Source organism: Carlito syrichta, unplaced genomic scaffold, assembly GCF_000164805.1.
Source record: "Carlito syrichta isolate Samal-C Ts95f unplaced genomic scaffold, Tarsius_syrichta-2.0.1 Scaffold307326, whole genome shotgun sequence".
In the NCBI taxonomy this organism is placed as follows: Eukaryota; Metazoa; Chordata; class Mammalia; order Primates; family Tarsiidae; genus Carlito; species Carlito syrichta.
In genome coordinates this window covers 90,849-112,294 of record NW_007251422.1, presented here as the reverse complement: position 1 = coordinate 112,294, position 21,446 = coordinate 90,849, and the positions used below count along the sequence as shown (strand labels likewise).

At 50.5% G+C, this 21,446-nt stretch overlaps 1 protein-coding gene across 1 annotated transcript in view; it reads left to right on the top strand.

Annotated features, from left to right (window-relative positions):
- Nucleotides 1-21,446, top strand: part of AFAP1L1 (actin filament associated protein 1 like 1) — a 39,928-nt gene that overhangs the window by 16,243 nt on the left and 2,239 nt on the right. Inside the window, exons 10-18 of the mRNA XM_021715717.1 lie at nucleotides 754-847; nucleotides 1,039-1,191; nucleotides 3,159-3,367; nucleotides 4,850-4,995; nucleotides 5,565-5,637; nucleotides 7,082-7,193; nucleotides 14,800-14,964; nucleotides 16,769-16,947; nucleotides 18,938-19,066. Coding sequence (XP_021571392.1) covers nucleotides 754-847; nucleotides 1,039-1,191; nucleotides 3,159-3,367; nucleotides 4,850-4,995; nucleotides 5,565-5,637; nucleotides 7,082-7,193; nucleotides 14,800-14,964; nucleotides 16,769-16,947; nucleotides 18,938-19,066 — 1,260 coding nt within the window. The remainder of the gene's footprint in view (nucleotides 1-753; nucleotides 848-1,038; nucleotides 1,192-3,158; nucleotides 3,368-4,849; nucleotides 4,996-5,564; nucleotides 5,638-7,081; nucleotides 7,194-14,799; nucleotides 14,965-16,768; nucleotides 16,948-18,937; nucleotides 19,067-21,446) is intronic.

The following is a 21,446-nucleotide window of genomic DNA, read 5'->3' as shown; positions in this document are numbered from 1 at the left end:
CTCTCTCTCTCTCTCTCTCTCTCTCTCTCTCTCTCTCTCTCTCTCCCCCCCCTTCTCTCCCTCTCTCCCTTTCTGCAGCTCTCTCCCCACCTCTCTCCCACTTCCTCTCTCTCTCTCTCCACAGACCCTTTCCCTTTTCCTTGTAACCGCCACTTTAATAAATTTCTTGGTCCTGGCCGGGTGTGGAGTCATTACTGGCCCCGAACTTCTTTCATTCCTCCCCTCCAAGCAGGAGTTGTAATGACTCCTGTGGGTCACCGGGCCCTGTCAAGCCTGTTTTGTTGACATCTGCCAGTGTGTCTTTTTCCTCCATCCACACTGTCATCTTGGTCCATGCCTTGATGGCTTTTCTGTGCCTAGTCCTGTCCCCCTTGACCCTTCCCACAATGCCTCCCAAGGGACCTGTCTCCACCAAGGTGGAGGACACTAGTGTTCTACATGGACACCTGCCCACCTCCATCACCTGCCACACAGTCCAGACTGCAAGGCATTCATGTCAACGTGTTGGAATTGATTGCCTTGCCCCAAATAGGCTGTGAGGGGCCAGAAGACACAGCCATGGCCACGTCGTGGCTCGGCCACGCCGTGGCACTGCCACATCTAAGTCATGGCTCAGCTACATCTGAGTTGTGACAGCCACATTGTGGCTGTCTTGTGGGATCAAGCACATGAGCTTGAGGAGTTGAGGAGACGATGAGCCCTGAAGGACTCCTCCTCAGTGGGCCTCTGACGGGCTCTCTGTGTCCTCCCCAGAGGCTGTCCCAAGAGAAGCAGACCTCAGACTCCAATAGCCTGGGCATGGGTGATGGCTGTTCCACCCTTGGGCGCCGGGAGACCTGTGAACACGGTAGGGCCTCTGGGGGCTCGGACTAAGAAGCCGGGCGGGGAGGGGCCTGGCCTGCAGCCTACAGTGACAGGCAGTCCTGAGCACTGGATACCTGAAGCCATAGGACCAGCCCTGTGCACAGCCTGAAAGAGTGTGGGGAAGGGGAGGTAGTGGACCTCGGGACTCTGCCCTGACCCATCTCTGACCCACAGGCAAAGGGAAGAAGAGCAGCCTGGCAGAGCTGAAGGGCTCAGTGAGCAGGGCCGCGGGCCGCAAGATCACTCGCATCATCACCTTCTCCAAGAAGAAGCCGCTGCCCGATGACCTGCAGACCACCTCCACCGAGGGGGAGGTTCCATGCTGTGGTGGGTCCTGGCGGGGAAGGGCAGGGGTGCGTCCTGGAGGGGATCGGGCCTGTAGACACGAGGTGGGTCCTAGAGAGTGGAGGGGTCCAGGCCTGTAGATATAGGGAAGGTCCTGGAGGGGAGGAGGGGGCCTGCCCCTATGGACCTTGTGTGGTTCCTGGCAGGGTGCAGGGCTCTGGCCCTGTGGACACAGGCTTCTGGAGCCGAGGCCAGGAGCACTCCGGGCCTCACCCACCTCACACACAGGGCAGCGAAGGGACTCAGACTGCTGGCAGCTGCACCCCTCCCCATTGATGCCCCAAGTCTTCCAGTGGCTTCTCTCTCCAGGCACTGATACTCAGCGAGAGAAAAGGCCTTCCCATGTTTCTGTGCTCCCTGTGCCCTCAGCCCAAACTGCTGCCCATCCTGGCCTCAGTTTCCCAGTTCCCTCCACTCTTTTTTCTTTTCTTTTTTTTTTTTTTTGAGTTGGAGTCTCACTCTGTTTCCCAGACTGTAGTGCAGTGGCACACTCACGGCCACCCTGGTGTCAACCTGCTGGGCTTCGGTGATCCTTCTGCCTCAGCCTTCCAAGTAGCCGGAACTATAGGTGCATGCTACCACACCCAGCTAATTTTTTATTTATTGTAGCGACGAGATCTCGCCAAGTTGCCCAGGCTGGTCTCAAACCTGCGGACTCAGGCAATCCACTCGCCTTGGCCTCCCAAAGTGCTAGAATTACAGGCTGAGCCATCAAGCCCAGCCCCCTCCACTCTTTTTGAGAGAGGTTATCTTATCTAACATGCCAGGTGTACAACTCACAACCCAGTCTTAAAAGGGAACTTCATGGATAAAAGTATTTAATTACAACCGGGCTCAGTGGCTCAGCCTGTAATCCTGCACTTGGGAGGCTGAGGTGAGTGGATTGCCTGAGCCTGCAGGTTTGAGACCCACCTGGGCAACTTGGCGAGACCTCATCTCTACAATAAATCAAAAAATTAGCTGGGCATGGTAGTGTGTGCCTGTAGTTCCAGCTACTTGGAAAACTGAGGCGGAAGGATCGCTGGAGCCCAGCAGGTCAAGGCTGCGGTGGCCGTGAGCGTGCCACTGCACTCCAGTCAGGGTGACAGAGTGAGACTCCAACTCAAAACAAACAAAAAAAAGTATTTAATTACTTTTAATTAGAAATGCACTCAATGTGAGTTTCAAGCGACTTGAACTGGAAAACATTGTTTGTTCATGTAAATGCAGTGTTCATATACTGAAATCCAATCAGAAATCAGATACTTTGGATATGCATTAATATTCTACTAAGCCTGAGAAAAATATTTATAAAAGTACATGACTTTAAAGCCGGGTACAGTGGCTCACGTCTGTAAGTCCAGAACTTTGCAGAGGCGGGAGGATCAATTGAAGCCAAGAGTTCAAGAACAGCCTGGGTAATGTAGCAAGACCCTGTCTCAGAAAGAAACAGTTTGTAATCAGTGAATCAGAGCATATTATGGTTTAAAAGATACATTTCGACCTAAAACATTAAGAGGGAATGGTAAACCGCAGGTCCTCAGCTGTATAGCTGGCTATATCTTGCTGGATTTAGATACTTGACCTTGGTGAATGTCATGTTCCCACACACTGCCACTAGGTGTCAGCTCCATCCGTGCATTTCCGTCTTCAGTGACAGTAACTTTGGGGGAAGGAGAGACATGTGCTGTATATGTTGTCGTGTGTGGACGTTGTCGTGTGTGGACGTCCTGGCTTTCACCAAGCCAGGTGGGGCCCGCAGGCTGTGCTGTGATGCCCAAGGGTCACATCAGTTCCATCTCACAGCTGCAGCCAGCAGCTCCGAGGAGCAGGCTGAGGTCACAGGGCGCTGACCCCAGGACCTTGTGTCCAGCTAGAGTGCCGGGACTGCCCCAGGTGTAGACCATGTACCCACCTGGCCCCAGTGGTGTCCTGGACGGGCCGTGGGGTCACACTGCCGGTCCCCCCAGGCTACCTGAATGTGCTGCTGAACCAGGGCTGGCGGGAGCGCTGGTGCCGTCTGGAGTACCACACACTGTATTTCCACAAGGACCGTGACCTGCGGACGCACGTGGGTGCCATCACCCTCCATGGCTGCGAGGTGGCCCCGGGCTTCGGGCCCCGACACCCTTTTGCCTTCAGGATCCTGCGAAACCGGCAGGAAGTGGCCATCCTGGAGGTGAGAGGACACAGGCATCTGGTGGCGGGGGAGGAGGGACAACACTGGGGTCTTATTTTTTGCCACTGACACTATGGGGATTGCTGCCAGGTGGCCAACAGCATTCAGGACAGCCCCCTAATTTGAATTTCAGGTAAACAGCGAGTCATGTTTTTAGTATATCCCATGCAACACTTACGCTTATACCTAAACTAAAAAAATGATTTGTCATTTACCTGAAATTCCTATTTAGCAGAACATTCTTGTCTTCGTTTACTAAATCTGGCAGCTCCAAAACCAAGGTTTGTTACTCTCCCTGACCTTAAAGCCCCACACCTGAAAGGTGTCTAGTCTGGTCTCACCTGAGCTGATTCTGGAATCCCTGAGACCTCCCACAGTGGTCATCTCCAGATTAATCACGGCCCCTTCCATCGAGCAAGGTACATTTTTAGGAAGACTTTTCCCATGCTGGGTAGAAACCTTCAAGTCACAGGAAGACAGTAGCCAGGCCTGCTCGCATGCTCCTCTTTATCTAGAACCTGAAGTGACATCAGCACATACCGTGGGCTCCAGAAGCATTTGGAAAAGTGGGATGGTGAGATGGGGCTTTATTTCACTGCACACTGTCCTTCCTGCTGGCCCTGGCCCTCCTCCCCGAGGTCATGCAGGACCGTGGACTTTCCCCGACAGGCAGCCCTGGCGAGTTAGAATTTTGAATGCTAACACTGGAGGAAACTTAAGTAACTACCTTCTCCTGTGACTGATAAGGAAACTGAGGCCTGGGTGGCGGGTCCCTTGCCCAGGGCTCTACAGAAAATTCGTGGCCTCGTGGGCTTGTTCTCTGCCCAGGACCCACTGGCTCTCTCAGTTCTTAAATGCCAAGAACTGCTGTCTCCATAGCTCACTTTTATTTTTGCTACTTTGAGATAGGTCTCTTACCTTTCTCGACTTTTGGGTAGAGTTCTCTAGCAAACATGTGCGTCTTTTGGTTACGCCCAGCACTTGTATACTAACTTGATTTGATTGCAATTCTCTTTAAATAAGAATTAGCATAAGTATGTGTTTAGTTGGCAGCAGCTTTGTGGAGATGTCCCTGTGTACGGTACTATCATTATTTGGCAATTATGATCATAACATAAGAAAAAAATGAGTTCTATGAGAAATAGCCTCCGCTAGTAAAAAGTAATTGCTTTTAAACATACCAAGAACACCCACGTGTTGGTGTTACATCCAAATGGTGGGAAGACTCTGACAATGGAAGGAGTATAGGCTGTCTTAGCACGGTCGTCAGGGAGGGTCTTCCATTCCTTTGAGTGGAGGGAATGAATGGAGGGAGGGGGCCTCTTAGATGTCTGGTTGTGTGTTCTAGCCTTGTTCCTCTTTGACCCCTACGTACTGGGTATATGATAGGTACGCGCAGCTGTTTCTGGGTCTGGCTGAAGTGGACAGGTAGCCAGGAACCCCGACGGTACCCAAATGTCCCACCTTTGCCTCCTACCTTAGGCCAGCTGCTCGGAGGACATGGGTCGCTGGCTGGGGCTGCTGCTGGCGGAGACGGGCTCCAGAGTCACCCCTGAGGCACTGCACTATGACTACGTGGACGTGGAGACCCTGACCAGCATCGTCAGCGCTGGGCGCAACTCCTTCCTGTGAGGCACAGCCCATCCCTCCTGCTTCCGCTCCCTCTCTTGGGCCCACGGCCAGCCTGGGCCCTGAGGGACGGGAGGGGAGCTAAAGGAACTCTGTGTCTTTGGGAGGCTGGGGAGGGCAGCTTTCTCTCCCAGCAAAGAGGGTGTGGTGGAGGGGCTGCCCAGGGCTGTGCAGCTGTGGATTGAACAAGCAGGCCTGGGAAGCCGTGGAGTTGAGGCCGGCCCCGCCCTCGGGCCACGTGGCCCCAAGCTTCCCCACCCTCGAGCGTGGGCACGCAGCTGGCACATGGCAGGTTGGAGACCCAGCTCTGTCGCCCAGCCGTGGACGCCGCCGCCCTGGCTCTTCTGTTTTGTGATGTGCATGGAGGTGATGAGTCCCCTGTCTCCCAGGTTGTGAGAGTCACTCAGGCCTCGCCATGAGACCCCAGCACGGCACATGGCATGGCATGTGGCGTGACACAGCAGTTACGGACTTCCCGCATTAGTTGGGAAGGGAGTGAGGGCAGGAGAGAAAGCCCTGCAGGCCACAGAGTGTCATTGTTATGGTCAGCGAGCCTTTTGTTTTCCAGATACGCCAGATCCTGCCAGAATCAGTGGCCTGAGCCCCGAGTCTACGATGATGTTCCTTATGAGAAGATGCAGGTAACTCAGGGCTGCCAGGGCCGCTGCGGAGGCGTGGGGGCTCTCCCTCCTGTTCCTCAGTGAGGTCACTTTCACTTACCCAGCAGCTGGAAGAGACGCCCTTCTTATCACAGATGGATGGGAGGTCCCTGGCAGGAAGACTGGGTGGTGCGGTGGGAGGAGCCCAGATCAGAAGGGCTCATGGGCCCTGCAGACCCTGCGGGTCATCCATGGTTGGACCCAGGGGCCAGCTCCTCTGGGAGCTAACACGGATTCCTGGTATCTGGCAGTTGCTGACCAAGGGCTGCCCACAGGCTCCACCTGGTGGCACTCATGATCTGGGCTTCAGCCCCTCAGGCTGGTCGCCCTGGATTGCCAGCTGAGCCCAGGAGATGCCAACCTTTTCACTGACCCGAGGCCCGTGTGGCCATTCCATGACCTGGGCACTTATGCAGCATGCATGGTGCTGCCTCCTCCCTTGGAAGTCAGACGAGAGCCACGTGTCGATGCCATGTGGAAGGGTGGACCAGGCCTCACAGCTGGGCATCACGCTGCCAGGGACACCAGACACGTCTGCAGGCTGGACCTCTGCCCTGGATGGGCTGGGTGCCACTGGGTCCTTACATCTAGGGTTCCGTTTTCTAGAATCTTCTCCAGTCATCCTTCTGTGCACATCATCTCTCTTTAGACTCAGAGGACCCCGTGGATGTAGCTCGAGGTGTTTCTAGGTCGCAGGGTTTGCCAACAGGACAGTTTAATGCTAAGGATATGATGCTGGAACCAGACTTGGGCTGGGGCTAGGCCAGGTGACCACAGGCTTCACATCTCTGATTGTCTTTTCCTGGCTCCAGACGATAAAACCTAACTCCTAGGACTGCTGCACGATTGGCATAAGATACTTTCTGTAAAATCCTAGCTCAGTGCTGGGCCTCAGAAGACCTTCCAGGAACAAACAGGGTTGCTGTGCACAACAGCATAGTCATATCATGTGATCATTATTCCCTCCTGAACGCTGGCAGAATTCTGAGTGTCCTAAGTACTCCTCATGCACAAATGTGTGATCAGCCTATCAAGCCATGTCATGCCTACCACTGGTTCACCTAACCCGTGACATTAAGACACTGTGTGAGCAATTCAGAGTTAGAAGGACGCTTCCAAGTATGAGGACAGAAATATTGGTGAGAAGTCACAAGGGCCCCTTGGAGTCTTCTGAGGCTATCGCACTTTCTCCTCAGTAGATGGCCCCATCTAGGGCTGCTTTCTGCTCCCCCCAGCAGCAAGGCACAAGGTTTCAATGGCACACTACTCATGCAAGGACTGTAAAGACTGTTGAGTGCTGCATGAGCTTAGAAATATCGGGCCAAGGTCTCAGAGCAGGGACTGCCCACACCCAACCAGGCAGGGCACTCCCTCATGGGCCAGGCCAAGCCACTGCCTTCACCGCCCTCCTCCATTTCTCACCCAGGACGAGGAGCCCCCACGCCCCTCGGGGGCCCAGGTGAAGCGCCATGCCTCCTCCTGCAGTGAGAAGTCCCATCGTGTCGACCCACAGGCCAAGGTGAAGCGCCACGCCTCCAGTGAGTCCATATGGGCCTACCCTGCTAGGCAGGAGGGGGAGTGGTCTACGGGGGGGGGGTTGTCTCAGCATCAGCCTCTCTGGAGTCCAGCAAGTTGATAAGTGAGGGAAGAGAGGTGCAAGAAAACATTCTGTCCAAGAAAGTAACACACACGCACTGCTATACAGAGCAAAGAGCATGTGGCACACGGGAAAGAGACAGGGAGGGAGACTGCCAGGAGCTGGAGAGGCCCAGCTCCACCAAGGTCCCATGCTGCGGTGCCAGCACCTGCAGCCAGATTCGACACTTGTTCAAAAGATGCCAGAACTCTAGACTTTATGTGAAATCGACTTGCTTTTTAATATCAGCAACGGATTTTTAAAGATTTAAAACCAAACGAAGCCAGAAAGAGATTGTCTACAAGCTGCGTCTGTTTCTGAGGCTCTGTCTGTGAGTTCTGATCTGGGGTAATAAGTGGGGAACTAATCCCTCTAGACATCCCAGCACCAGCTGTCCCGAAAGCAGCCCAAGCCCCAGCCTGGCACTCATGGGCTCAGCGGGTCACCTGGTTGCCACGCTGCACTGGCACAACTAAGAAGAGCAGGCAGTGCCGCCGGGCATCCTGCTTGGTTTTTGGCAGTCAGTCCTGCTTGTGAGATTCACCTTCAGAGCAGGCAACTTCCCCGAGGACACGTGCCCCAAGGCTTTTCCTTGTGTTTTGCATTCCTTCATAACCCGCCACAGCCCTGGGAGCGTTTCCTTCGCTGCAGCCCCTGTGGGGACCCTCCCAGCTGTGTCTCCTGCCCGGATCCCGACTAACACAGCTGCTTGCTGTGAACCACACTGTACACAATCTGGGTCTGAGCAAAGTCAGTTCTGTTCTTTGTTTTTGGCAGACTCGCTTTTGGTTTTGTTTTTATTGAAGACTTATTTTTTTAAACCCTTTTCTGTATCATAGCTCCATTGCATGAGCATGAATCACCCCTCTGGGGGTCAAGAGATCTGAATTCCATCCCACCCTTCACCCTTAAATTACTGAGTAGCTTTGGAAAAAGGCTTTTTCCCCTCTCTGGGTCTGAGTTTCCTCTCTGCACAATTGGAGGGTTGTTGTGGAACACTCTCCACACTCTACTCTCAGGGGCACTGGAAATGCAGGGCTTTGTGAAAAGCCCAGTTTGAAACGGAAAACTAAACTGAAATAAGCATGTAAGATTACAGAAATCACAAAATATCAACAAAAAAAAAACCTAACAGACCAAAAAAGCAAACCCTTTCTTCAAATCAAATATGATATGAAAGTCCAGTTTATAAAAGAAATATAAAAGTGGAGTCACCCTGGCTGAGGCCCACTTGGCCTCCCTTCTGCCATGTAGGAGACTGTCAGCCACTGCAGGAGTTGCAGGGTTTCCTGAAGGGCAGTGGAAAACCACCAGTGCTGTTTGTTTTTCAGATGAAGAAACCAAAGGACATAAAGGGAAGGTGTCTTAGTCCATTCCTCCCACTGTAACAAAATACCATAAGCTAGGTAACTTACAAACAACAGAAATTCATTTCTCGCAGTTCTGGAGGGTGGGAAATCCAGGATCAAGGTGCTAGCAGATTTGGTATCTGATGAGGGTCCTATTTCCTGGTTTGTAGACGGCATTGTTTTGCTCTCTGGAGTCTCTTTTGCAGGGGCGCCCATCCTCAAGACAGAATCACCTACCAAACACCATTACACTGGTGATTAGGTTTCTACATATGAATTTTAGGAATGTATACATTAAGTCTCTAGCCAAAGGATCTTGCCCAAGAGCATGTATTAATTACCTATTGCCACGTAAGAAATTTACCCAAAATTTAGCAGCTCAAAACAATGAACATTCTGTGGATCAGGAATCCTGAGAAGTTTAGGTAGTTGTTCCGGCTGCAATCTCTCATGAGGTACAGTCAAGCTGTTGGCTGGTCATCTGAAGTCACCTAAAGGCTTGACGGGTGGGAGGTCCACTTCAAAGAGGTGCCCTTGAATGCCTGGAAAATCTGTGCTGTTGTTGGAAGGAGGCCTCAGTTCCTTGCCACGGCAACATCTTCACAGGGTTGCTTGTCCTCATGATGTGAAGCTGGTTCCCAGAACAAGTGACCCAAGAGGGAGCGGCAAGGTAGATGCGCAAGGTCTCTTAAGACCTAGCTTTAGATGTCACACTTTTATTTCTGCAATATCCTAATGGTTGCCCGGGCCAGCACTATTTAGTGTGGGAGGGGACTCAATAAGGGCAGGAACACCAGGAGCCAGAATCCCAAAGGCCAGGTGACTGCTGAGAACAGTGGTGGTACGAGAAACTCCATGGACCCACTCCCCGGCAAAACAACCATAACTGGTGACATTTAATACAACAAACAATCATTTAATGTCTCTGGAAATTGGCCTAAAGGCATATAGCAAAGGAAGAAACATTTACGTCAGAAAAGTTGTAAAATCTCAGTAAGAACACTGAGCATTTGTGGCATTTGAGCCACACCCCACTCTTTTACTCCCCAACTCAGTGTGGAAGAATCTCCACTCTAGGCAGGTATGGACAAGAAAGCTCCCTCTTCCCCCAGTTCCCAGTCAAGAGCAGCAGTGTCCGCATGGGAAGGGCAGACTGCCAGCATTTCTTATCATGCCCAGCTCCGTGCTGCAGAGGCTAAATTCCAGGTGGGTGCGGCTAAGAGGCAGGGAGCATCCTTCCTCTATCCAATTCACACGGCAGAGGCTTTGCCCCAGGTAGGACAGGCCAAGAATACTGGGTCACAATTGCCCTCACCCCAGCTCATTCTCAGGGCAGAGATTCTATGCTGGAGAAGGCAAGCAGAGAAGACCAGAGGTCACTGCCCCTACCCGGCACCCTGCTCGTAAAGCAAGAGTGTCCCTCCAAGAGAAGTGGGCTGTTTTAGTCTGTTTTGTGCTGTCATGACAGAACACCTAGGACTGTGTAATTTATAATGATCAGAAATGTCTTGGCTCACAGTTCTGGAAGCTGAAAAGTCCAAGATCAAGGTGCTAGCATCTGGCGAGAGCCGTCTTGCTGCGTCATCACATAGCAGAAGGCGGAAGGGCAAGGAGGCAAAAGGGAGGCACATTTGCCCTCTTATCATGGCATTAATCTACCCAGTAAGGAAAAGCCCTCATAGCCTAGTCACCTCTCAAAGGTGCCACCTTTTAATACTGCCTCAGTTGCAATTAAGTTTCGACATGAGTTTGGGAGGGGACAAACATTCAGCCACAGCACAGAAGCCATTTTCCCACCCCCAGATCCAGAGCAGTGACTCGGAAATTTTGCCCAAGGGGAAAGGCAAGCTGTAAGCACTGGGAACTCCAAAGCTCTCCATCAAAAGAAGTGACTTAAGCTGGAACAGAGCATGGGGAAACTCAAGCCAAAGGGTACTCTCAAAAATAATGGAGGTTTGGTGGTAAATGAGTAAGAGGAGGCCAGGAGCTTCACAAGAAGAATAACCTAAACCATAGGTCAGCTAGTTTATCAGAGAGAACCGCAGAGAGAGAGAGCTAAGAGCCCTCCAGGGGTTAGAACAAATCTCAGGACTGGTCTCCAAAATGACCCTGTAAAGGGGCTGAATTTAACTGGATCAGACAGTCAAGCAATTTATGCATTGTCAGAAACAGTAGAGCAATCAGCTGACAATGAGGAGAGTCCAACAGCAGGGTATGATGCCAACAAAGGCAGACGGTTTAACAGAGATTAGAGAGCGAGTCAGAGATTCCCACTAATACACCATCATCCCAGGGTGACTGTACACTTGCCCGGGGCGGTGCCCTCTGAGGGGCAGATTCAGAGGCTTCACTGCACGAGGAAAATAGACTTCACTAAAATAGTCCAGCCAAGTTGCTGCACAGATAAAAAAAGAACAACACCTGAGTGGAAAGATACAGTAGCAAAAGGTATTATAATATATGATCTAAAGTGTCCAGTTTTCAACAAAAACATATGAAACATACAAGGGGGGGAGCAACAGAAACTGCAGGTGAGAGGGCCCAGGTGTAGAATTTAACAAAAACTTCAAAGCAGCCATTAGAAGTATGTTCAAAGAAATAAAGCAGGCTGGGTTCGGTGGCTCAGCCTGTAATCCCAGCACTTTGGGAGGCCAAGGTGAGTGTATTGCCTGAGCCTGCGGGTTCGAGACCCGCCTGGGCAACTTGATGAGACCTCATCTCTACAATAAATCAAAAAATTAGCTGGGCGTGGTAGTGCACGCCTGTAGTTCCAGCTACTTGGAAGGCTGAGGCGGAAGGATCACCGGAGCCCAGCAGGTCGAGGCTGCGGTGGCCGGGAGCGGTCACTGCACTCCAGTCTGGGCGACAGAGTGAGACTCCAACTCAAAAAAAAAAAGAAAGAAAGCAAAAGGAGGGAAGATGACGATGTATTAACAGATAGGATCAATAAAGAGATAAGGAGTATTAAAAAGAAAGACCAAATGGAAATCACGGCACTGAAAAGTATAATAACTGAAATGAAAGCTCACTCAACGGGCTCAACAGTAAGTTTCAAATGGCAGAAGAATCAGTGCACCTGAAGACAGACCGATAAAGATTACGCAAGCCAAAGAGCAGAAAGGGAAAAAGAAAAAGAAAAATGAGCAGACCCTCAGAGAAACTTAGGACACCATTCAGTGCGCCATATGTGTACAGGGAGCACCAGAGGAGAGGAGAGAGAAGTGAGCATAACAAATACCAAATAAGGCTCACACCATAATCTCAGCAGTTTGGGAGTCCAAGGAAGGAGGATCGCTTGAGCCCAGGAGTTCAAGACCAGTCTAGGCAAATAGCAAGACCCCATTTCTAGAGAGAGGAGAAAAAAAGGACATATATATATATAAAATGACTGAAAACTTGCCAAATGTATTGAAAAACATTAATCTACATATTCATGAAGTTCAGTGAAGTCCAAGTAAGTTAAAGGCAGAAGACATACCACAGTAAAAATTCTAGCACCAAAGCCAAGGAAATCTTGAAGGCAGGAGAGAAAATCAACTCATCACTCACAGGAGAACCCCAATGACATTAACAGCTGACTCCTCACCTATGGCAGTGGAGTAACACTCAAAACCCTGAGCAAAAACAGCTCTGTTAACAGAAATCCTACATGCAACAAAGCCATCTTTGAAAAGGAAAAAAAATGAAGGTAAAATAAGGACTTTCCGGATAAGCAAAAACTGAGAAAATGTGTTGCCAGCAAAACTCATTTATAAGAAATGCAAAAGGTTATTCCAATATGTTCTACTTGGGGGAAAAAAAGTAAAATTTTTTAAAAATGCAAAAAGAAGTTCTTCAGGCTGAAAGCAAGTGTGACCCCAGACAGTATTTTGAATTCATACCAGAAAACAAGACAGCCCTGATAGAGGGAATAAATTACAAAAGTATATTTCATCTCTTTTATTCTCTCACTGAGTTGAAAAAGAAGTTGTAGAAAACTATATTTATGTACATTTTGTTGGGCCTGTTGCATATAGAAGCATAGAAAGTTATAATAATTGCACAAAGGAGATGTGAGAGGAAGAAAATGACGCCAGATGTAAATGAGAAGTTTAATATCATAAACTCTACAAAAATGGGCTTACTCTCTTCTCGCAGCGTCTCTAATAGACATTAAATTCTAGAAAATAATCATTATAACAATACATTGATCTGCTTGTAGGTGGAATATATGTAACAATAATAGCACAAAAAGCTCCTTCTCTGATGCAATAGGATGTTGATAGCCCTTTGTTGTTCTACTTATTTTTTAAAATTTTACCAGACTGTAAAACCCAAAAGTCTGGGAGCCGCCTCCCCCAGGAGGCCATCATGTAACTGGGAAGTGGGGAGGTGTGAGAGCCCTTCACCGCCCTCTCTGCTGTATTTACAGTCAGCCTTGAATTGCAGGGTGGTAGAGTCAGGAACTGGTTTCTGCATGGCTCCCTGCATGACCATTGCAGTCCCTATAGGAGCTGGAGAGACAAGACACCCCAATGATCAGTAAGCCATGGGAACTGCATCGGCTTACACTTATGGCTGCACGTAGCTATTGATAGCAGGAAAAGTAAAACTTCCCCTGAGGGGTCAGACCATGACCTTGGCTCCGCTAGCACAGTACTGCATGGCCTGGACCCAGGATCTGACATGGATTTGACCTCAGCTCTGCCAACATAGGCAATGGGACCTAACCTCTCTGTGCCTCAGTTTCCTCAACAATAAAACAGCTGATAATAGTAAGTTTTGTGATGACTAAATGGGAATGCAATTAAATGGCTTAGCCTATGGTGCCCAGTGTAGAGAATTGCCCAGTAACTTTTTGCCGTTAATTATTTGTTTTTATCCTCACCATGATTTTGAACCTACGGTAGACTACCGGTCCCTCCCTCCTCCGATCCTTCCCCAGTCATAAAACAGACAATGCCTAACTATAGCCCAAAATCTAGAATCTTGATAGATTTGGGATATATGTGGCTCTGTCCCTGTCTATGGATACTTGAGAGTTGACTATAAAACATGCTCTTTTAAAATGAAAGTGTGCCGGGCTCGGTGGCTCAGCCTGTAATCCCGCGCCTTTGGGAGGCTGAGGTGAGTGGATTGCCTGAGCCCGTGGGTTCGAGACCCGCCTAGGCAGCGAGACCTCATCTCTACAGTAAATCAAAAAAAAAAATCAGCTGGGCGTGGTAGCACATGCCTGTAATTCCGGCTACTTGGAAGACTGAGGCGGAAGGATCGCCAGAGCCCAGCAGGTCGAGGCTGTAGTGGCCGGGAGCAGCCACTGCACTCCAGTCTGAGTGACAGAGTGAGACTCCAACTCAAAATAAATAGATAAATAAAATAAAAATAAAATAAAATGAAGGTGTGATCCAGCCTGGGCAACGTAGCGAGACCTCATCTGTACAAAAAATTTTTAAAAATTAGCTGGGCATGGTGGCACCTATAATCCCAGCTAGCTACTCAGAAGGCTGAGGTGGGAGGCTAGCTTGAGCCCAGGAGGTCAAGGGAAGTGGGAGAGGTCTGGGCTGTGATCATGCCACTGCACTCCAGCCTGGGCAACAGAGTGAGACCCAGTCTCTAAAAAAAGGATTTTTAAAAAGAAAACCAAAGTGTGCCATATATTACAAAATTTGTTTTATCATATTACTAGTATTTTCTAACATTTACTAAAGCACTTGCTATTTGCCAGGTACTAATCACTTTCCATTATTATCTCATTTAAACCTTCCCACACCTATCTGAGGTAAATTTTATCAATATCCTTATTTACAAATAAGAAAACTAAGACCTAGAGGGAAGATAGAAAAACACCACATTCACCATAGCCTGGTGTCACACAGCCAACAAGGGCAGGATGAATGCAAACCCTGGTCATCTGTCCCAAAGCCCTTGCTCCTTGTCCCGTGCCCTACAGCCTTCCTTTTTTTCCTTCTGTCCTTAGGGATTCACACCAAATATACCCAAGGGACTAGATCTCCTGAGTAGCTAGTTAGATAATACTAGTAACATGATAAAACAAGGGACTAGATCTAAATACTCCCATTTTATAGGTGGAGAAGTTGAGGTGGAGGGAGACGCTAGCACCATGCAGTACCTTTCCCAGAGGTCAGGACTGAGGGCCTGTCCCTCCCCACATCCCTGCAGGTGCTAATCAATACAAGTATGGCAAGAACCGGGCAGAGGAGGATGCCCGCAGGTACCTGGTAGAGAAGGAGAAGCTGGAGAAGGAGAAGGAGATGATTCGGACTGAGCTGCTGGCTCTGCGGCAGGAGAAGCGAGAGCTGAAGGAAGCCATTCGCAGTGACCCAGGTGCCTGGAAGGGGGGGACCCGGGGGACAGTGCATCCTGGGCACAGCAGGGTCTCTTACAGAGGCCACCTAGTTTCTACGCCGGGGAGAGAGGGCTGTTCCTCCCCTTCCTTCCCCTCCCCTTCCTCCCCCTCTTCTTTTATCCTCATCGCTGTAATTCTCCTAATTAAAGCATAGGCAGTGGCTTTGCTAACCACCTTGGGGTCGGGGATGCAAGCACTTCACAGTCCCATGTAGGATGCAGCCTGACTTTAGACTGTGAGAGACAGAGTATGCCTCAGCATAATAAGAGACTGCTTCGAACCTCACCCCTACTCACTCACAGATGCACGAGACACTTCCCCGGACCCCTTCTGACATCCAGGGGCCTTGGCAGGCTCTGGGCTCCGCTACACCCCGTTTCCGCTGTGTTGCCTCTGAATTCTCTCTCTAAGGGCCACTTGTTACACATGCAGCCTCAGTTTCCCCACATGCTGGAGACAGCAGGAGTCCTGTCATCCTGTCCTTATAGAATATGTCCACACAGCCCTGTGATGGACCTGTGGGCCTTTTCCCAGGAAGAAATGGCACAGTTCACAGTGTTGCAGCAACCTCAGGCCCACGTGCCTGCCCGTGGCACTGTCCACAGATCACCCAAGAATCCCGAGCTCTGGTTTAGAGGATAAGCTTGTTCTGTGTGGCCAGAACCAAGGAGGAAGGTGGAGGCAGGTGGTTCTGTTTCCACAGCAAGGACTTCCCAAGATTCAGAACCAGGATGGAGTGGCCGACTCTCTTCTTTGTCCCACTCAGTCTTGATTTACTGTGGCACTTTCACTTTGTGATACACCAGGTTGTTTATATTTATTGTGCATCACACACACATGAGTCTAAGCTCTAGGGGGCAAGGGCCTTTGCCTGTCGTTCACGTATATGTCCCAGGGGCCAAGGACAGGGCTTGATATGTAGAGAACAATCAGTAAGCATTTACCAAATGAATGAATGTAAGGTTCAGCATCGCTGGAAAACCCTCCAACACAGCCTCCCTCAGAACAAAGAATGGAGTCAATTTTAAACCTGGTAAGATCCAACACAGCACTTGACACAGGGAAGGTACAAATAGTAGGTTTGTTAGATTAAATTTAATAAGCAGCAAAGTCCTAGGAGAGATTCTGGTCTGTCAAGCCCTGTGTTAAGACTCTTGCTTACAAGCAGCAGAAAACGTCACACTGACACAGAAATGGAAATAAGAAAAATGACGTTTGAAAACTGAGGTCAGTGTAGCGAGGCCTGGGAACTCACATGATGCCACCAGGAAGCTACTTCTCTCTCTCGTGCTTCTGTCTTCTCTCCTCGGTTTCACTCTCCTCTCACTGTGGCACCGCAGCTGTCCAGTGCCAGCCCTCACACAGGCCTCCCAGCCACCCAGAGGGGAGAGCTTCTTTTCCCAACAAAAGCCGCAAGAGCCTCAGAGCTCACTCTGATCGGTCCAACTCTGATTCCTAACCCAGTCACTATGACCAGAGATGAGCCCTGTGATTATGGGCCAGGCCTAAGTTATGTGCCGAACCCTGACCTAGAAGTAGGGTCAGCTCCACCCAAACTACAGGGAATGAGAGGGAAAAGGGCTGCTTCCAATTGATGGAAATGGGTTCTGAGCAGATAAAGACCACACCACCTAGCGCAGAGCTGGCCCAGGTCCAAGGCCCAGCTCTTGACCAGGACAGAAAGGCTGACAGGCCTCTGGGAAGTCCGCAGGGGCCTGGCTGCACCAGATGCCCTGACATGGCAGGTGGGTTCACCTCCTTCTCATCCTGTCTTGGGTCCAGGAGCAAAGTTAAAGGACCTGGAAGAAGCCGTGGCCACCCTGGAAGCCCAGTGCCGGGAGAAGGAGGAGCGCCGGATCGACCTGGAGCTGCGGCTGGTAGCAGTGAAGGAGCGCCTGCAGCAGGCCCTGGCGGGTGGCCCGTCCCTGGGGCTCTCTGTGGGCAGCAGGAACAGGAGTGGGGTGAGTGCACCGGCTCCGCTGGGGAGCTGCTCACGTGTGCCTTCACATGCCACAGAAAGCTCCATCGTGACCATTGTCCGAGGGCCAGCGTTATGCCCATTTACAGATGAGAAAGCTAGGTCTGCAGAGGGGAGGGCACACCACAGGTGACACAGCTAGAAGGGGGTAAGGCCTTGTGGTTCTCTGGCCTGCTCTCTCCGCAGAAGCACCACCATGTGACTTTTATCCTGAAGGTGACCTTAGAAATGACCTTGGGGTATTGATAACTCAACAGCCACCATGTTGAGTAACAAGTGTGTGTCAACCATGACCATGGCCAGCGCAGCATCTAGTCTGCGTCCTCTCGCACAGTCTTCACGGTAGTCCTATGAGGCAATATTATGTGGGTCATTGGCAGATAAGGGAACCAAGGTTCAGAGATGCTCTATGAGTGGCTCGAGGTCACTTAGCAGAATGGGAACAGTACTCCAAACCCAGGAGTGCCTTAGTCACTGGTGCATGGCCTCCCTGGAGTCTTCAGGGGGCTGGTCCTATCCTTGGGGCTCTGCTGCCGTGATCTCTGAGGCCCAGAAGCTGTGCAGGAGTCACGCTGGCCTCCAGTGGGGTTCTCCCAGAGGACTTCCTGGCCTCACCTGTGCCAGGTTCCTTGAGCTCAGCCCCACTGACATCTTGGGCCTTATGCAGGGACTGTCTGTACATCATAGGCTGTTCAGCAGCACCCTTAACCTCTACCTGCCAGCGGCCAGTAGTACCTGCCTCCAGTGATGAGAACTAGAAATGTCCCCAGAAATTACCAGATGTGCCCTGGGAGAGCAAAGTTGCCCCTAGTTGGAACCCTGGTCTAAATTATCAGTGCTTCCTCCGTTATCCTTCCTCATAGCCCTTAACCACAGTTTGCATGTGTGTATGCATGTGTAGATCAGTTTGTGTGTTTACTTGTCCAGTGTCTGTCTCCTCCACTAGATAGTGTTTTATAAGAATCGGATGTTGTCTGTTTTGTTTTCAGACCCTTTACAAGGTCTGAAACATAGTAGGAGTGCTGTGAATGTCTGTCGAATGAGTAAATGTTTTGCCTGCTTTCAGACAAGGAAATGGAGACTCAAAGGGATGAAATAACTTGTCTGATAAGTGTGACTTGCCAATGGAGACGTGTCTTCATTGTCCCAGGTCACCCTGCCTGGTCCCACCCCACCCAGTGACTCTGAGGCCAGTGCTATGTCTCACGGCCCCACACATCCTCTCCATTGGCGTTTCCAGCCTCACTTGCCAGAAGAAGAACACAAATGCCAAGGAAAAAGCAACATCCCAGAGTCACAGAGGGTGCAGAGGAGCTGGGCATCTGTTGGAGCCACTCTCTCCCACCAGCTAGCCCTGCTATTCCTGCCCAGGGCACATTTTCTTCACTTCACATCCCATTGACTCCCACTGGTGATGGAGAAGCTGTCTCTAAGTCCCCCGCAGGCTTCATGTTAGGATGTCACACTCACTTAAGGAGCCACCCCAGCAAGGCACTAAGCAGTGATCTGGAGCAGGAAAGGGGAGAGTTGGTATGGAGACGAGGATGGATATAGGAGAGGCTGGGCACAGAGGCCCTGGCTCACCCACCCACCGACCAGCTGACCTTGCACAGCAACTTGACCTTGCCGGTGTCCTCATCTGTGAAATGTGAAATGGGAGGACATGACAGTACCTACTTCATAGGCATGTTGAAAAGCCATATGGGCGAGTTCATGTAACACCTCGGGCCAGCAGCTCTTTGTACAGGGACTGTCTGCACATCATAGGCTGCCCAGCGGCATCCTGTGAGATGGATGCAGCTCCATTATCTCTGTCCCAAGGCCCTCAAGTGTCTCCTCCTCTCCCCTTGTCCAGTGCTTTCAAGGTCGCCTAGTACCTTCTACTTTAAGGTGTCCTCACTCCTGGGGGTTGGAGGCTGAGTGTGGTAGCCAGCACCAGGCCCCATCCACGTCACTGTTTCTTGCCACCACAGGAAACTGCAATTAAGCCCCAGAACGGTGCCACAGAGCAACCTCTCCCAGTCAACTGCGTCTCTGAGCTGAGGAAGAGGAGTCCCTCCATCGGAGCCTCCAGCCAAGGAAGGGTGCTGCAGAAAGCCAAGGTACAGCCGTGGCTCCACTTGGTGGAGTCAGACCTGGAACTCCCTCAGATGGGGCCTCACCCAAACCAGGACAGCCAGTGAGAAGGCAGGGTATCGCCGGTCCCTTACACAGTGAGACCCGTAGCTTTTCCTCGGGTGTCCCTCAGATCTCACTCAGAACCCGTTCGCTTCTGTGGCACAGGTTTCTAACAAGCCGGGTCATCTGGTTTCTGAGCCTATTGTGTTTGAGACAGGAAAGGTCCCATTTCCTAGGTGAGGAACCAGGGAAATTGGTACATAGCAGGGGCCTCGGACGTTGGATTGTGCGAGGCAGCATTGCAGGAGCGGGGAGCAAGCCCACCTCACCTCTAATCCAGGCCCTTCCATCCTGCTGGGCCACAGCCCCTTCTGGGTGGCCTTGGGGTCAGCTGTGTTTCAGAACTTTGGGTCTTTTAAAAGGTAACATGGTATATATCCTATCTACCAGTGGTCCCCACCCTTTTTGGCATCAGGGACCAGTTTTATGAAAGACGAATGGGGTGGAGAGAGAGAGATCATCCAGCATTAGATTCTCATAAGGAGCACACAGCCTAGATCCATCACATGCGCAGTCCACAGTAGGGTTCGTGCTATGAGGATTTCATGCAGCCGCTGATCTGACAAGAGGCGGAGCTCTGCTTGCCCACTGCTCGCCTCTTGCTGCCCGGCTGTTCCTAGCAGACTGGTCTGCGGCCCCAGGGTTGGGGATCTCTGCCATATATGATGAAAAACCCCAAGTTCTCAGGCGGTACCCAGTATGCAAACATGTTAATAATCCTATAGCACGATGTATGGATATTTGTACCACGTGGAATCAAGGACTGTCAACAGCTTCACAGAGGTCAGGGCAGACTTTGCCACCAAATGAGTTGTTGCCACAACATGTGAGAAATATTTTGGTTCAGAGCTTTCTGGATTTCAGAATTGCAGATAAGAAAGTGTGAATCTGTCTCAGCCCATCTTCTGCTGCTTATATCACAACACCTGGAACTGGGTAATTTATAAAGAAAAAGAATGCATTTCTCGCTGTTCTGGAGGCTGAGAAGTCTAAGGTCGAGGGGCACATCCAGGGAAGGCCCTCAGCTGGTGGGGACCCTGCAGAGTCCTGCGGTGGCTCAGAATGTGAAATGGCCAGGGGCTGGCATCTACCACATGGCATCATGTGGCAGGGGCTGGGTGTGCTCGCTCAGACCTCTCATGCTCGTCTCATAAAGCCACCACTCCACTCCATGATAACCCATTAGTTCATTAACCTACTCATCTACAAATGGGTTAATCCATCCATGCAGGTTCTGCCCCACTTCTCAATGCTGCCACATTTGGGATTAAATTTCAACATGAGTTTTCAGACAGTTCCAGTCATAGCAGGACCTGGAAAACAAATGCCTGGCATATCAGAGCCACTCAGCAAGTCCCTGCCGAAGTCAACATGAGACATGTCTTGCAGCCACAGCCCAGAACGTCTGTAAAGCTCGTGAGGGACGAAACTGGGAAGGTTATTAGATACTATAAGGACCCAAATCCCAAGCTAAGACAGGTGGAGACTGGTGAGCTTTCAAGATGAAAGCTTTCAAGCTCCTTAAAGATGAAGACATAAAACTAATTTGCACTAATTTAAAATAAAAGGAGAGTAGAATGGTGGTTGCCAAGGACTAAGGGCAGGGGCAACTGGGAGCTGTTGGTCAAGAGGACAGACTCCATTGCAAGCTGAGTAAGTTCTGGGATCTGCGGGATGACAGTGAACTTGGAATCTGCCTGTATACTTGAATATTTGGTATTTGCTAAGAGAGTATCTCTTAAATGTTCTCGCCACAAAAAGGTTTTAAAATGGTAACTAGTTGAGGTAACAGATGTGTTAACTAATATAACTGTGATCATCATTTCATGATATAAGTATATTAAATCAAAAAAGTAAAAGAAAATAGTAAAATAAAAGGGGTCCCCTACTTCCTGTTTGAAGCAGTGGCAACTTCCAGTTTCATTCACTCCAGACACCCACACTGAGCACTTGCTAAATGCCAGGCACTCTGCTAAACATTCCAATGTGTTCTGCATTTCATCTTTGCCATCACCAAGCAGAGTGGGCACTTAACCCATTTCCCAGCCAAGGAGACAGGATTGACTGGTAGAAAAGACCAGGCACAGTGGCTTATGCCTATAATCCCAGCACTTTGGGAGGCTGAGGTGAGAGGATTGCCTCAGCCCATGGGTTCGAGACCAGTCTGGGCAACTTGGCAAAAACTCATCTCTACAATAATTCAAAAAATCAGCCGGGCATGGTGGCACATGCCTGTAGTTCCAACTACTTGGAAGGCTGAGGCAGAAGGATCACCTGAGCCCAGCAGATCGAGGCTGCAGTGGC